This window comes from Falco peregrinus, chromosome Z, assembly GCF_023634155.1.
Source record: "Falco peregrinus isolate bFalPer1 chromosome Z, bFalPer1.pri, whole genome shotgun sequence".
NCBI lineage: Eukaryota > Metazoa > Chordata > Aves > Falconiformes > Falconidae > Falco > Falco peregrinus.
The window spans coordinates 61,516,311-61,530,861 of record NC_073739.1 but is presented as its reverse complement, the minus strand read 5'-3'; the positions used below and the strand labels follow the sequence as shown (position 1 = coordinate 61,530,861).

At 38.7% G+C, this 14,551-nt stretch overlaps 1 protein-coding gene across 3 annotated transcripts in view; it reads left to right on the top strand.

Moving 5' to 3' along the window:
• MAST4 (microtubule associated serine/threonine kinase family member 4) overlaps nucleotides 1-14,551 on the top strand; it is a 274,327-nt gene that overhangs the window by 68,294 nt on the left and 191,482 nt on the right. For all 3 annotated transcript variants that reach the window (XM_055791201.1, XM_055791202.1, XM_055791200.1), the window contains exon 3: nucleotides 2,552-2,673. In XM_055791201.1, coding sequence (XP_055647176.1) covers nucleotides 2,552-2,673 — 122 coding nt within the window. The remainder of the gene's footprint in view (nucleotides 1-2,551; nucleotides 2,674-14,551) is intronic.

Sequence of the window (14,551 nt, the reverse complement as noted above, 5' to 3'; positions counted from 1 at the left end):
GACAAAATACAAATGATGGCCTTCCATTTTGTTTTTTTCCCATGGGATGCTCAGCGGGTTTATCTGAAATGAGAATCAGTGTACTCTGGGAAAAGCCTAAAGTCTGACAATGGATTTTGAGACTATTTTCAAACCCTGACTAGGAAGTGCATTGGTTAACCAAAGGGTGATGCTCTTCCCCAGTTTTAGAACAAGCTTTAATAAACAAGGCCTTTTTCTTACTTGCATTGTTTTTTTTCCTAAAGATCAGACGACAACTCTATTGTTTTCAAGTATTGATTCCTATGATGATAAAATGCACTAAGAGTATGCTAACAGTGATCAACTTGCAAATTGTTTAATGTAATTTTCCTGTGGCTTCTAGGGTGGGGTAATACAGAGTTTCTGAGTGACTTGTGTAATATATGCCTACTTGACAAAACAGGTGTTGCCAAAGCATTTTACTGGTGTTACCAAGAGTGATACAATATTTGGAGCTGGCTTGACTTTGCTGGAATTTTAGGAGTCTTCTTGCAGAGTTTCATTACAGTGTTTGTAGGGTGCATTCTAGCTGGAGAGTTTTTTGTAATGAGGGGAGCCAGCATGAGGAAATATGTGGTTTCACCCAGAGAACCTCATCTTACCATTGACTTGAAGGAGTAGAGTCAAAAAGCAAGTAAAGGAAATGCATAGACCTCTTTTGATGTGGAAAGCATTAAAGAAATAAAACATACCTGTTTAAGCGCGAGGTATATATAGCTTTTTTTTTCCCCACTCACTTTTCAATTCTTTCTCGTGCCTGGATGAGAAGGAATTAACCTTTTGAGGTGATAGATATAAGCTGTAATTGACTGCATAAGTCACTGGTGTATTCCAGGATTGACTTCAATGGAATATCAGACATGTGGATGTTGGAATCAATGCCTTAAGCTTTTATAGCATCCTTGTAGTTGAGGATGGTGAGAGACTATGTAAAAAGTTAACCAGAATTTGATATAAACAGGCAAAGAGAGCAGATGGTAAATTAATTCAGTCTTTCCAGTTCTGGAAAATGTTATCCTGGATAATTGGGCAAGAAACCACAGCTTTGTTACACATTTTCTTCTAGTCTTGGGCAAGCTGTTAGGAAATTGGGTGAAAAATGTCTGTGGATTCTGCTTTACCAGTGTAATAAAGAACAGTAGCACATCTTGAAGATTAATTGGGAAGCATTAAAAACACTGTCCTGTGCTGCTTCTTGGCAACTCTCTAAGACAGTCAGTTTACAGAGACCAGTGGATCTGCTGTTAAAAATAAAGTTATGAAGCTGAGGCCTTTGATTTCATGGCAAATCCCATGTCAATGGTCATACACATACCCACTCTGTAGTTCTCTGAGGTGACAAGATTAATGAGATGGGAATTAGTAATTTCAGGAAACAGAAGTTTAGAATGTTTCATTTGAAGGTGGTTTTCATTTGAACTGTTCATTGTGGTTTTGAACCTAGATTTGATTTAAAAAATAATAATCTTTTGAATTGTCACTTTGCATCAGCTTGTCTTCTAAGATAAGTCAGTTGCTTTAGTAGTGTTATTGTCGCAAACTGAAGGTGTACGTATGTGATACGAGCAGTATATAGCCTCTTGTTCTGTTCCTTGACAGTAAGCAAAAAGGAACAGTATCAGTACATACTTGTCCTTTTAGTTACCTGAGTATTCTCCCTACTGCTGGTTTACAGCTCAGGGGCTTCCTGAGCCAGAGGTGCTTTCTACCTAACTAGTACCTGTGGGGACATGTTCCAGACTGAGTGGCAGAGCTTTGGCTGGGGATCTGACCTTCTCTGGCACTGGGCCCGAGCTGGTCTGGCCACAATGAAGTGATGCTGCTAGGTGGTCAGCATGCAACCACCGAGAAGGGGTCTGCCAGCTGCTCCCTCAGAGCCTGATGCCAGTGCTCCTGCGGTTTGGCTGGTCTGTGCCTCAGGGATTTCCTCTTACCTGGGTCACTGAGTACAGATACTTTCTTGGGAATTGAGTGATTACTACTAGGTAGATTATAAGGAATTTTGGAATAGAAACAGAGTAGTCCCCACTCACAGGGTGGTGTAATTGTTATCTACGTAGTAAGTGCCTTATTCCAACAAACCTGGTCTTGTACCTCAGGCTTGGAACCTTATTCTTCAAGGAGTATATAGTAGAATATTTTTATTTTTTATTTTTAAATTATTTTTAAAATTATTTTTAGCTGGTCTTCAGAATTTAAGTTTCTTTGGTTCAGACTCACCATTCTGGATGTTTCTATCTGTTGTTGCATTGTGTTTCTAGGTAGGAAAGAAGTACAGTTGTATATTGAAATTGAATGCGGAAAGAATGAATTTGCCTAAGTGAAGTGTAGCTTGTGGAAGGGTGATGTGAAGGACTAGCAAGTGAATAGCAGGAATTCTGTTTTAGTGGAATCCCCTCTGGTCAGGGCTATAGTGAAAAAAACAAATGTTTTTGAATGTTAAGAGTGTTATCTTACAGTAAACTCAGTCCATTGCCTTGCCTCACCTGCAGCATCTAGTATTTTAACACAGTCTTTCTTAACTTGACAGGCAAGTACCTACTTCCTAATGCAACTGGGCAGCAGCTGTGGAGACCTTCAGAAACCTCTAATCTTGTTCGCATACACTACCAAGCACTTGGGCAGTCAGCACCTACGCTTATTGACACTGTGGTAAGTAATGTATTTCTAAGCTAGGAGTGTACAAAAAAAAAATATCTGTTGCATTTCTGTATTTATTGGTGGGGCAATGGGGGTCAAACTAGTGTTTATTTCCAGATCAAACTCTGCTCTTTAAGTTGTGTTTTTAAAGTACCTAGTGCATTTCTACATACAACTTCATTTAATGTAGTATGCAACTGAATAACATATATGATAGCAGTAAATCTTGATTTGGGTTACTGGATTTTGTGTAAAGTCTGAGCTGAATTTTGCATTAATATAGCTGTTTGTATTTAAATGGTTTCTTTCCTTAAAGAAAAAAAGGCATGCTTTCTAAGACAGCAATAGAAGATAACTGTCCTTTCCTCTGAGCATTCTTTTCTATCAATGTCTTTGTTTCCACTTTCTGCAGGACTGTCCTCAGAACACGGGTGTATGAAGCATGAGCTTAAGTCTTTTGGATAAAATGATAAGGGCTGAGATGCATCATACACTTGAACTTTCAGCTTTCTGTTTTCAGGCATCCATTATGCTGCTTTGTTCTTCTGTATATTAAGATCTTCAGATGTGTTGAAATTTAATCACAGAACCATTTAGGTAGGAAAGACCTTTGAGATCATCAAGTCCAGCCGCTAACCCAGGACTGCCAAGTCCATCACCAAACCATGTCCGTAAGCACCACATCTACATGTTTTTTGAACACCTCCAGGGATGGTGATTCCACCACATCCCTAGGTGGCCTGTGCCAGTGCTTCAAATGTGCAAAACACCCTTTCAGTGAAGAAAATTTTCATAATATCCAATCTAAACCTCCCCTGGCACAACCTGAAGCCATTGCCTCTGGTCCTGTCGCTTGTTACTTGGGGTAAGAGACCGACCCCTGCCTGCCTACAGCCTCCCTCCAGGCAATTGTAGGGAGTGATAAGGTTCCAGCCTGAGCCTCCTCCTCTCCAGAATAAACCACCCCAGTTCCCTCAGCTGCCCCTCATAAGACTTGTGCTCCCGACCCTTCACCAGCTTCATTGCCCTTCTCTGGGCATGCTCCAGCACTCTTTTTTTTGTAGTGAGGGGCCCAAACCAGAACACCCTAATGCAGTACCATGTACACTAGCCTATACTTTTGTTCAGATAATTAATATATGTATGGCGTGTTGTATAAAAACGCTGGGCATTTTTATTAATGTTGCCCCGCCTCTCTTCTGCCTTTTGGCTGATTATTAAAACTCACTGATCCATGTCTGTTTTGGGGTGGAATTCACCTCTTTTTTTTGCATAATCTTCAGATTAAAGAAGCTGTGATCAGATAATGCTAAACAGATACCACCATGCTAGTTTTTCATATCATACTGGTATGTAGATGGCTAGTTTCTCCACAAGTCTATCTGAAATAGCATTTCACTTACGGGCAGCAAATCTACACTTACCAATGTTATCACAGTTTCTGCTTAGTGGTGGTTGTGGTTCTTTGGGGCAGATGTGGTTTATTGGACTCCATGCTTATTACAAATGCTTGATTCTATTGGAAATTCTATGCTTTGAGCCCTAGTATTTTCCAGGGAACTAAGTATCAACCTATGTATTTTTGATTTCTAGTTTGTTAGGAGAAACAGTTCATGGTGAAGGAAGTTATTTCTGTAGCTGGGGATTAAAAGAATAATTTCTTCTGATCTAAATTAAGTATGCCTTGTTGCTATTTGGTCCTCTGTCTCTGCACACAACAATTATGTGTTATGCCACTAGCAACATTGTGCTCATGTTTTAGTGTAATGGTTAAACTATAGGAAGAGAAAGATTCATCAGCTTTGTTAAGAAAGTGTTTTAAATGGTCATAAAATAACAGACCTACGAAAAATTCAGTGAGCTGTGCTTCCTTAAGGGCCTTTTACTCATCATTTACTGAGTTTTAGGGCATATTTGTCTTCCACAGGCTTCTTCCTTCATGTATCTCTACATCTTTTCTCTGTGCCTCACTTCAACTCTTTCCATGCTGGTGCAAAAGCAGGAGAGGGCCTGCTACGCAGATCTAAGCAGATTGTGCGTGGGGTGGATGTATTTATTTCTTATCTGGAACTGCCAATCAGACTTGTCTCCTAAGGGATTTAATGTTACATGGTCACATAGGCAAATCTCTTCTCAAACTTCCTGTGACAAATACTTTGCTGTTAGGCTTCTGAAAGACTCTTGCCTTTGCTTAAAAGGGCCCAAAAGTTAGGGATTGCTCTCTCTCCTCCACTTTTTTATTTGGTCTTCGTTCTGTGCTTTGAAAGAGTTGAGTTGGGGAGGCCTATTGTTACATTCTAGTAATGGGAGCTTTTAATTATATGTAGGAAAGAGTTTGACTTTATGTAGAAGAGATTTGTATGAAGAATTTCCATTTAGATGTTCACAGTCTGAGTTGAAATGATTTTAAATGTAGTGTCTTGCACATCTGAACAATTAACCAGCCTGTTACTAGTTCTTCTACTAGGATGGATCATTCTTGCTGGGGTTGATACCCAGCTGATGTGGACCTGATGGTGAGTAGTGATTATGTGTCAATACAGACAAGAATAACAAGCAAGCAGCTCAAAGATGCATACTAGTGTTTAGTGGCTTTGCAGGTGGGGTACAAAAGACAAAAAACTTTCCTAGGTCACCTACCGTGTCACAATGTAAATCCTTCTTATGGTGAATTACAGATTTTTAAGTTATGTAATATTGATTTGAAATGGGCTATAGGTTTTTTTCTTTAGAGTTTAGTAGCTATGCATGTTTCACTCCTGTAATATAGGCAGTTGGACTATATATTAAAAATACAGTTTCTGTATGAAACCATATAAGTGGGTTAAAAATGTGTACGGGGAAGGCAGATTTTCAGATGAATTGTCAGTGTATTAGATTTGCTGGGGGCTCTTAATTTAGACATAGCTAAGTGATTGTCTTGTTACTGTTCTGCTTCTGGCAGGAGCATGCTGAGCTGTCCATAACGGACAGATTCTGTGGTGGTCACGCAGAGGATGGGAGTCATCAGGGGGTATTAACGTGGGCTTAGAAACTCTAAGAAAATGATACAGGATGTCTTTGACACTAAATAGAAAGGTGAAGCTGAGGTATAGAGCAATTCTACTTTAGGATGTTCTCAAAGGTCAAATGTTGGTCTAGTCAGTCTCTTCCTCACCATAGTCAGTGGAGAATAATACATGCTCCTGGAAGGCAATTCAGTGTGTGTCTCAGTGCGGAGTTCTGCGCTAATGTAGGGGAACAGTGATAGAGCTAGCTTAGGTGACTTTCCTTGCTTGCCCTATAGGCTGACAGCTTGCCTGATTTTAGGCACCTATTTCAGGGTTGAATGAATTGGCTCCTGAAAGTGCTGCTTTTCTGTTGAAGTGGTTTGGGAATTAATTTAATGTCACTGCCTCATCCAGCATCCAACGTGTGGGAGCAATTCTCCTGTTCTCTCCCAGCTCCCCTGCTGCTCTACAAGTGTTTACAAATGCCATTAATACGTACTGTTTTGACTTGTCTGTTTTTATTACTGCTAGCAGACCTTTTGGGAAGTAGTTCTAAATAAATCGAAATAAAGTAAATTTGGTAATACTTCATTATAATAAGCTGATGTGCTTAAAATTTAATAATGAGTCTGAAACTGAGCAGTTACCATTTTATAGGCAGAAAGATACTTCTTCTGAGTGGCATGGATTGAATCAAGTTTTAACTGATTTTAAGTTTTTCTGGATAGCTGCATACATAAAGCCAGTAGAAACGTGAACGTAAGATGCCTTTATGATACATGATGATAAATGTGTATCTGAAAGGGAAAGAATGTGTCCAAATTAATTGGGTAAAAGTTCCATGGATTTTCTTTGTCTTCACCATGGTTTAATATCAAACTCCTGTTTTGTTTACTTTTTTTATTTAAAAAAAACCAAAACAAACCCTCCAAAAAAATCTACTTTAAGGAGCATGAAGTCCTTCATTTTGTTTGTGTTTCATATAAGTTAAAAAACCCCAAACCAGCAAAGATTTCTCACAGTTGAGAGGTGTTTTTTTAAGACAGCATATTTCATGACTACTGAACAGTAACTTGCTCTTTGAAATATCCACATAATAAAACCCCACTATGAACAAGATTCTTAAATGAAACATGTACACTGTAATACACCTGGCTTTTAAATTCAGTCAAGACTGGTTGTGTAACTTCAGCTTTATGGCAAGTACTAAGCATACGCTGGGCTGTTCCTTCTGGTGCAGAAGATGAATATTTACCTGAAAGACATGTTGTTTCTTCTTGGAAACTCAAAAGAGTCAGTGAAATGACTAAATATTTACTTGATTTAATAATGCAACATCTTTGGCTACTTGTAAATAGTATCTGGTAACTTACCAAAACTGGAAAAAGGGTAAAAAACTGGCCTTTATGAATGGCTTATGCCCTTTCCTAGTAAGCAGTAAAGGGATGTTTTGTCTAAGTATGACTAGAAGCGTTTGATACTTCTTAGCACATTAGCACACTATTTACCTCTTCTAGTTTTTCCAAGATTTACCTCTAGATTTTTTTCCAACTTCCGCACTTCCCCCCCCCCCACTGTTGCCTTCCCCAAAACAACAGAAGACTGCATTTGCAAGCATCTGTACTTTGTTGTACTTGCTTTTTATTGCCACTTTATCAGTGTTAATTTGTAAGGATGGTCTTCCAGAAGCTGGAGGGTGATAATTATATAAAGTGCTGTTTTTAGAAGATGAATTGCTGAAACAAAGTAAGAAATGTTCAGTGTCTGAAAAGCAGTTTTACTTTTTCAGAAAGGACTTTCCTTCTTCCATTCTTTTAAATACTGAAAATGAGTGTGTCTTTGTTAAATATGCCATTAACTTCAGCTAAATTGACATAATGTTGACAGTTATTATAAGAACTGTTTCAAAACTAATTATGCTAATTAGAATGTAACTGCCAGTAATTGCATGTGTTCAAACAGCACACCAGCACCCTTTTGTGCATTTTATTCCCCAGATGCAAGATAGCAGTTTGTTGCCTGAGAAGCTGCAAAATTATAGGTTAGATAATAAATGACTGCAAACAAATACAGTGCATACTTTAGAGACACTAATTGGTTAGATAAGTAAATGATGGTATCAGTTGTGCTTGGGCAAATGATGTATTTAGAAAAGGCCTTTATTTAAATGTTTTGGCTTAGAATTGTAGGGAACATTTCAAATCATTAATTGTCTGTATTTGGTTTTATCTAATAGCTATCAGGCGTCACTGAATTTATTTTTAAATAAACTTACTAGAGAGCAAGAGGGACCTGCATCTGAAACTTGAGTTGCTTTAAATTTTAGCTCTTTCTGTCCAGGAATTCAGGTCTTTAATGCCTGAGATTGTTGGTTGTCTCTATGAACAGCTATTTAATACTCTGCAAGTTAATGAGCGTGTACAGGGATGGCACTTGCAAGAAACATGAGGAAGATATAATAGTAATGGCCTAGTAGCTAATCTGTCTCTAAGATGTTCCCAAAACAGTTAGGTGAATTTCAGAAATACTGAGTTTGAACTGAGGAGTTACTTGAATGCTAAGCCTGTGTATAGCTTTGAATGCCATATTCCTGTTTGACTTAAAACCAGCTCAACTTCTAAGACTAATCACTGAGAATCTTTGTAAAATCGAAGGTATTTATTCCTATGAAATGCTAAAATTGCCAAGTAATGGTAGCAGGTTTTCCATGCTTCAGTTACTTCTAGCTTTGAAGACCAGAGAGCTGTTCTCCTATGCGTACTTTATTTCAGTAACTCCTTGCCCATGAATTTGTATTTGCATTCATATTTCTTTGTATTTACCTTCTAACAAATTATTAATCGCAGTTCTAATTCAGTATGTAGCTCTAATTTAGTAGTAGAGGGAAATGAGCATCCATCTTCATAAGGCCTCCTTTATACACAATATTTCTACACAGCAAAAGGCTGGAGAAGATCTGATCCAGAGCCACGAAACTAATACCTTCTGATAAACTGAAGCAAGAAGTTGATGTCTGGGCGCTCTGTTTCACAAATACAGAGATACCTCTATTTGTCTATATCATTGTTAAAATAGTCACTGCACATCTGGGTTTAAAACGCATTTGTAGATTCTTTGTAGATTTGTAGATTTTTGTAGATTTGTAGATTGCTTAACAGAGTTCTAGATGTTTGACTCCTTTCCTAAATTGTCTGATTAAAACTAGTGTCTTTGTTAGTTATGATGCTTTTCTTGCTCATTCTTGGTGAATGAAATACAGAAGTGGTGCTAGCCAGGGTCAACCCTCTTGTGATAGAGAGCTTTCGATTTCTCAGAATTGAGAACACGTCTCATGCTGCAATATGTCATTAGTTACAGAATAACGGGAAAAGTAAGTAAAATACTAATAATCTCTCTTGGAAGACTGACCTAGGTTAAGAGGTCTTGCAAGCACATACTTCCAAGCGTATGTATTTTGCGGTGCAGTAGGTTTCCTCCCATCAGCCTGTTAGCTTCCAGCTGACAGAATGTATTTGAGCATCTTCTAGAAGTGAAAGGAGACATTATTCTTTGTACTTCGTACAGTTTGTTAGAGCTGAATGTAGGTATAATCCTCTTACGTATCCTATTAACAGTGCAAAACCAGTACAGATCAAATGTGTGTAGGAGCTAGCAATACATCCTTATTTTGCACATGAACACCGTGCTTCTATTTTCCAGGCATCCCATTAACGATCTTCCTTCATGAGAGACTTTCCCCAAACAGTGAAAAGGCAGACTAGGAGCAATTTTTACTTCTAGATAATGAAGAAACCAGGGGTGTTAAAAGTATCTTCCTTAGCCTGTGTTGTCACTTGTGCATGCCTTATTCTTTCACATTTTCATCTGGTCCACAGGACCTGCAGAGTCAAGATCAGTAAGCTAGGTTGAATGTAGTGCTTCATTCCTAGAAGTAAAGCTTCTGACTGTGTGTTAGTATCGACTCTGAATAAGGGCTTATTCTGATTGCCTGCTGTGATATTTGAGTTCTCTGTGTGGTGTTAGTGATGGTTATCTTAGTGTCATCTAGAATTTTGTTGCCGGTGTATCTTAAAAAGAAGAAAGTGGAAAGTGTTACGGAAGTGGGGCCATCAACCTTAATGCTTGTAAAATTAGCCACATGAGAAACAAGGGAGTAATGGTGGTTTGGCAATGAAGTGTATAACCAGAAGAAATTGATGTGTCATCAATTATAGTGTTTGAAGTTTAGATGCCTTTCTGGGAATAGAAGCTTTCTCAGCTTGCTGTTGGACTTTGCTTAGAGGATAACAGAATAAAATGTTATTATTTGTGATTAACAAGGAATAAGATTCAGGAATATAGTGATGGACTTTTCAGGCCTTAGATCAAAAGCTTCTGCAATCTGTTAAAGAATTTATAAGGGTGGAAATGGGCGGGATGTAAAAGGGACATGGAGGACAGGAAGAGACTGGAAAAATGGCTCACACAGGGATGGATTTAGGACAGCTATAATGCTGTCTCCTGGGCCCCATCAAAAAAAGCAGAAAAAACGACTACTGTGATTTAATTGAATGAGAAAATATTTAATAAAAAGTTGCAGGGAGGTTCTCCTTTGCTTGAGGAGTGTGTGCTGATGTACAAATCTGCTGTTGATGGTCTGATTTCCACTTTTGGAAATGTGTGATAAAATTCTAAACTAATGTCACTCACAGCTCTGACTTTAAAATAAATGAGATAAAGTAGGCGTGGGAGAATACCATTTTAAGTGTAGGAAAATCCTTGTCTCTTTCTCTGCATTTGGGAACTGAAGGCATAGCAAGAGGTGCTGATAACCTCCGAGTGCTCCTTGTGCTGCCTAGGTGGGCAGCAGTAGGTTAGGGCATCGTTGGGAGTTCTTAGGGGGCATGTACAACCTCTCTGACTGTTCTTAGCAGTCTTAGAGATCTTAGAGATAGAGGTACCTATGCATAATTATGACAGGGTGATTATGTAAAAAAACACACACAACTGTAGAGTATTTTTGTAGTAGAGTAAGGTACTGCTCCATAATCTGAATTTCAATAGTGATACTATATATTGTCAAGAAGCTTGAGCACTGTATAAATTTTTTTCCTGGTACTGTTTGAGAGTAATTATTACTGTAGAAAACCTGATTTCTGCTGTGTCAGTTTCAGTTAACAGAAATGCAAATACTGACATTCGTTGAACTTCCTAGTGAAGTTTGGCCAAAAATGGTGGACTTTGTTTGGAAGCTGATGAGGGATATTCCTTTCTGCTCAGTTTTTTTTACTCTGGGGCAGTATCCTTATATTAAGGGATAACTAGACAGAGAACATTTTTAAATTGAAGTAACGTTTTTATTTTCTTCTCTGTATGTCAGCATGGTCTCATGCATATGATACTTGCAAAGTGATTGTAGTGTAGCGGAGGATGAAAGCAGGTAGTGTGGGAACAATAACTCATCCCTCGAGCTGGAGTGCAGCCGTGGTTCTGATGATGGCTATATCTCTCAAAACAAACTCAGATTGAGTTGAATGACGCTGCTAATTTACAGGCACTGGAGGAGGGAGGGTAAAAGTAGTTTATCTAGATCTCTGGTAGGAATGGAAGTTCCTCCTTTCTGATTTTCATAGAGTCATTTAGATTGGAAAAGACTAATATAGAGTCAAACTGTTAACCCGACATTGCCAAGTCCACCACTTAACCATGGCCCTAAGTGCCACATCTACACATCTTTTAAATACCTTCAGGGATGGTGACTCAGCCTCTTCCCAGGGCAGCCTGTTCCAATGCTTGACAACCCTTTCAGTGAAGAAATTTTTCATAATATCCAATCTAAACCTCCCCTGGCTCAACTTGAGGCAGTTTCCTCTTGTCCTGTCTCTTGTTATCTGGGAAGATTTTTTTTAGCTCCAAACAAGCAAAGTTGTATAGCAAGGATTTTTCTGCAGGCATTTTCCAGTTTGAGAATTCTATCACAGAGCCTACTTTTGTGTTGGATGATGGAACTGCTACCTCTGATTTCTTATGTTTCTAGATCTAAAACCAGGTGCAGTTTTACTGACTGAAAAATATAAGCAGATTGACTGCCACAGTTTGGCCTTGGCACATGCTGCTGAGTGTACCTCTGGTTTTAGTCAGACTTGCTTCTACATTGATGTGGAATCAAATGTCTTTCTCTAAATTGCGCTTCTGTCCTTTGGGAGCATTTGGCAATGTGGACTTTGATATTTTTTTACCTTGATAATATACACTTGGCTGATCATGGATTCCTGACTCTTTCTGTGTTAGGTTATCTATTTGAAAAGGGTTGGAAGTTGGTACTAGGAAACAGAGTTGAAGTATGAGATTCTCTAGTGTAAATAAGAGAGGAAAGAGCTCAGGTTAACTAAGAAAACTGACCTACAACAAAAGTGAGTTGGATCTCAGTGTATTTCATTAATTTTGGGGCCACTAAAAGCGTATCCTGAACAAACCTGCTAGCATGATGCTGCTTTTCCAGAAACCTGTAACTGTGAATAAATGGTTTTTGGTATGCTTGTTATATGTGCTGCGGTTACCGAATATAGGACACTATTGATCAGTTGGAGAGCATTCCCTTATGTTCCAAACTTCTGTAGTTTGTCTGGTTTGTAATGGATCTTAGGTTCATGGGGAGTCAGGACTTTGGCACAGTGAACTACCTTCTGGATTAATTTGAATGTTGAAATACTTTACTGTTCTCTGATGAAGGATGGAGCTCTTGCGAAGAATGATGGACATGTAGTGGGAAGTACTGAATCTTGTAGTGGAAAGATTAGCCAAAACACATTAAGAAAAATTACATCTCTTTAAGGGAAAGTATGTTAGCATGCTATCTCATTGAGAAAATAACGCATTATTGCAAGTGTTGAGATTAAGTGCTTCTAAAAATGAAAATGGGGCATCAAAATGAAGGAGACTAGATGCATTATGTTCAGAGTGATTTAACGTTAAACATCAACTTAAACCCTTCCAAAGTTTAATAATTGCGGTTGGAATACGGCTTGCCTATGACTGTTTTCACATAAGAACCAAACTTCTAAGTATCTAGGAAGGGATTATTCAGAATGTAATTGCTGTGGTTATTGTTTTGCCATGAGTATTTTTTAAGAATTTGCTTCCTTTTCCATATACAGAATCTGAAATACTCTGTTGAGCTCATTGTTTGAAAATGGCTCAACTCGAAGGATTCTTTTTATTTGTTCACTGAAAACAGCTAGATATGTGGAACTGCAAACTTACAGGAGTTATGCCATTTTAAACGTGAATGTGTGGCATTCATCAGAAAAATACTGAGACTAGTTCAGAAACTTTTCTAAAAAGGAAGAACATTTGGGTATATATGTAATTTCTCAGTTCTGCTTGAAAAGAGATCTGTGAGAGAAATGGACTGTACTCTTGATGTGCCTGTGCTCTCAGAAGTAAATTTCTTTTATGCTGTTGTATAATTACAGAAAACCTGGAAAATCGAAGGGCTTCCTGTCTTGGTTGGATTGGTGATTCATCTATGCTTTTTGCAATGAGAAACAGTATTTGATGCAAAGGCAAAATCACTGAAGTTGAAATGTCTGTTGTAACCAATGTACTTCTGTATGTTGTGTCATTGAAAGGGAATTTCATTACTTAAAAATGAATTCTGCTTCTGCAAAAAAGAAAAAAAAAATTCTTCTGGTATTTTCATAATTGATTTTACTACCTTTCTAAGCCCCCTGAATGGCTAAACCAGAAATTGGTTGTTGCAAGCAGGATTTTGTCCGGCAGGTGGCATGAAAACCCAGTGTGTACCTACGCTGTCCATGGAATGTGCATCGTTCTCTCATGGCTGCTCTTCTTACGTGTATAACTGAGACTGTAGGCAAGGTACCTTGAAAAAGCAGTTTATTTTCAAGAACCTTAAGATATAATCAGAAAACCAATATTTTCTCTCATAAGAAACAGCCACAGTCAACTGTGCTTCTTTATGTGTAAAAAATTGTTGCACCCCTACACTGGCCTGTGCCTTACTACTTCTGTAAATTGGTCAGCCCTAGAAGAAGAGAACTAGTTTTGCTAACTAAGGAACCTTGAATTTCTCCCTGCTGGTGATGGGTATTTGAGTAATATACAGTGGCTCAGAAAAATAGTAAAATCTCTCTTAACACATTGCTGGACCTAGTAGCTGGAGTGCTCTCTTGGGTACACAGCAAACCAGCCTGGCTTATGTGAACTTGTTTTTGTGTAACGTGGTGAATGGAAACACAAATAGAATAGCACTGTAGCAACCCATGCAGTGTATATTGCCTGAAAATCTTTACTTTGGAAATACAAAATAGATGTAAAAGGAGCAATGCGCTTTGCTCCGTTAGTAGGCATAGGATTGTAATGCTGAAGGGGGATACAAGAAAAATACTGCTAAGAGCTCATGATTTTGTTGTCAGGGCAGCAGTGCCTTCTTAGTGCTGCTTGTGGTTTTAATTTCAGTCTGCAACTAAGTACTGTGTGGCAGCTTGCTTGCTTCCCCTTCCCTCTCAGTGGGATGGGGAGGAGAACTGGGAAAAGGTAAAACCCCTGGGTTAAGGTAAGAACAGTTTAGTGATTGAAATAGTCAAATATAATAATAATACTAAGATTATAGGGAAGATAATAGGGGAATAAATCCTGAGAAAGGCAAGCAGTGCACAGTGGCTCACCACCTGCTGGCTGATGCCCAGCCAGTCCCCAAGCAGCAATCCACGCCCTCCAGACAATGCCACCAGTTTATGTACTGAGCATGGTGTTGTGTGGGATAGAATATCCCTGTGGGTAGTTTGAGTCAGCTGTCCTGGCCCTGCTTTCTGCCGGCTTCTGGTGTACCTGCTCACTGGCAGAGCATGGCAAACTGGAAAGCCCTTGATTTAGAGTAAGCACTAGTTATTGACAAC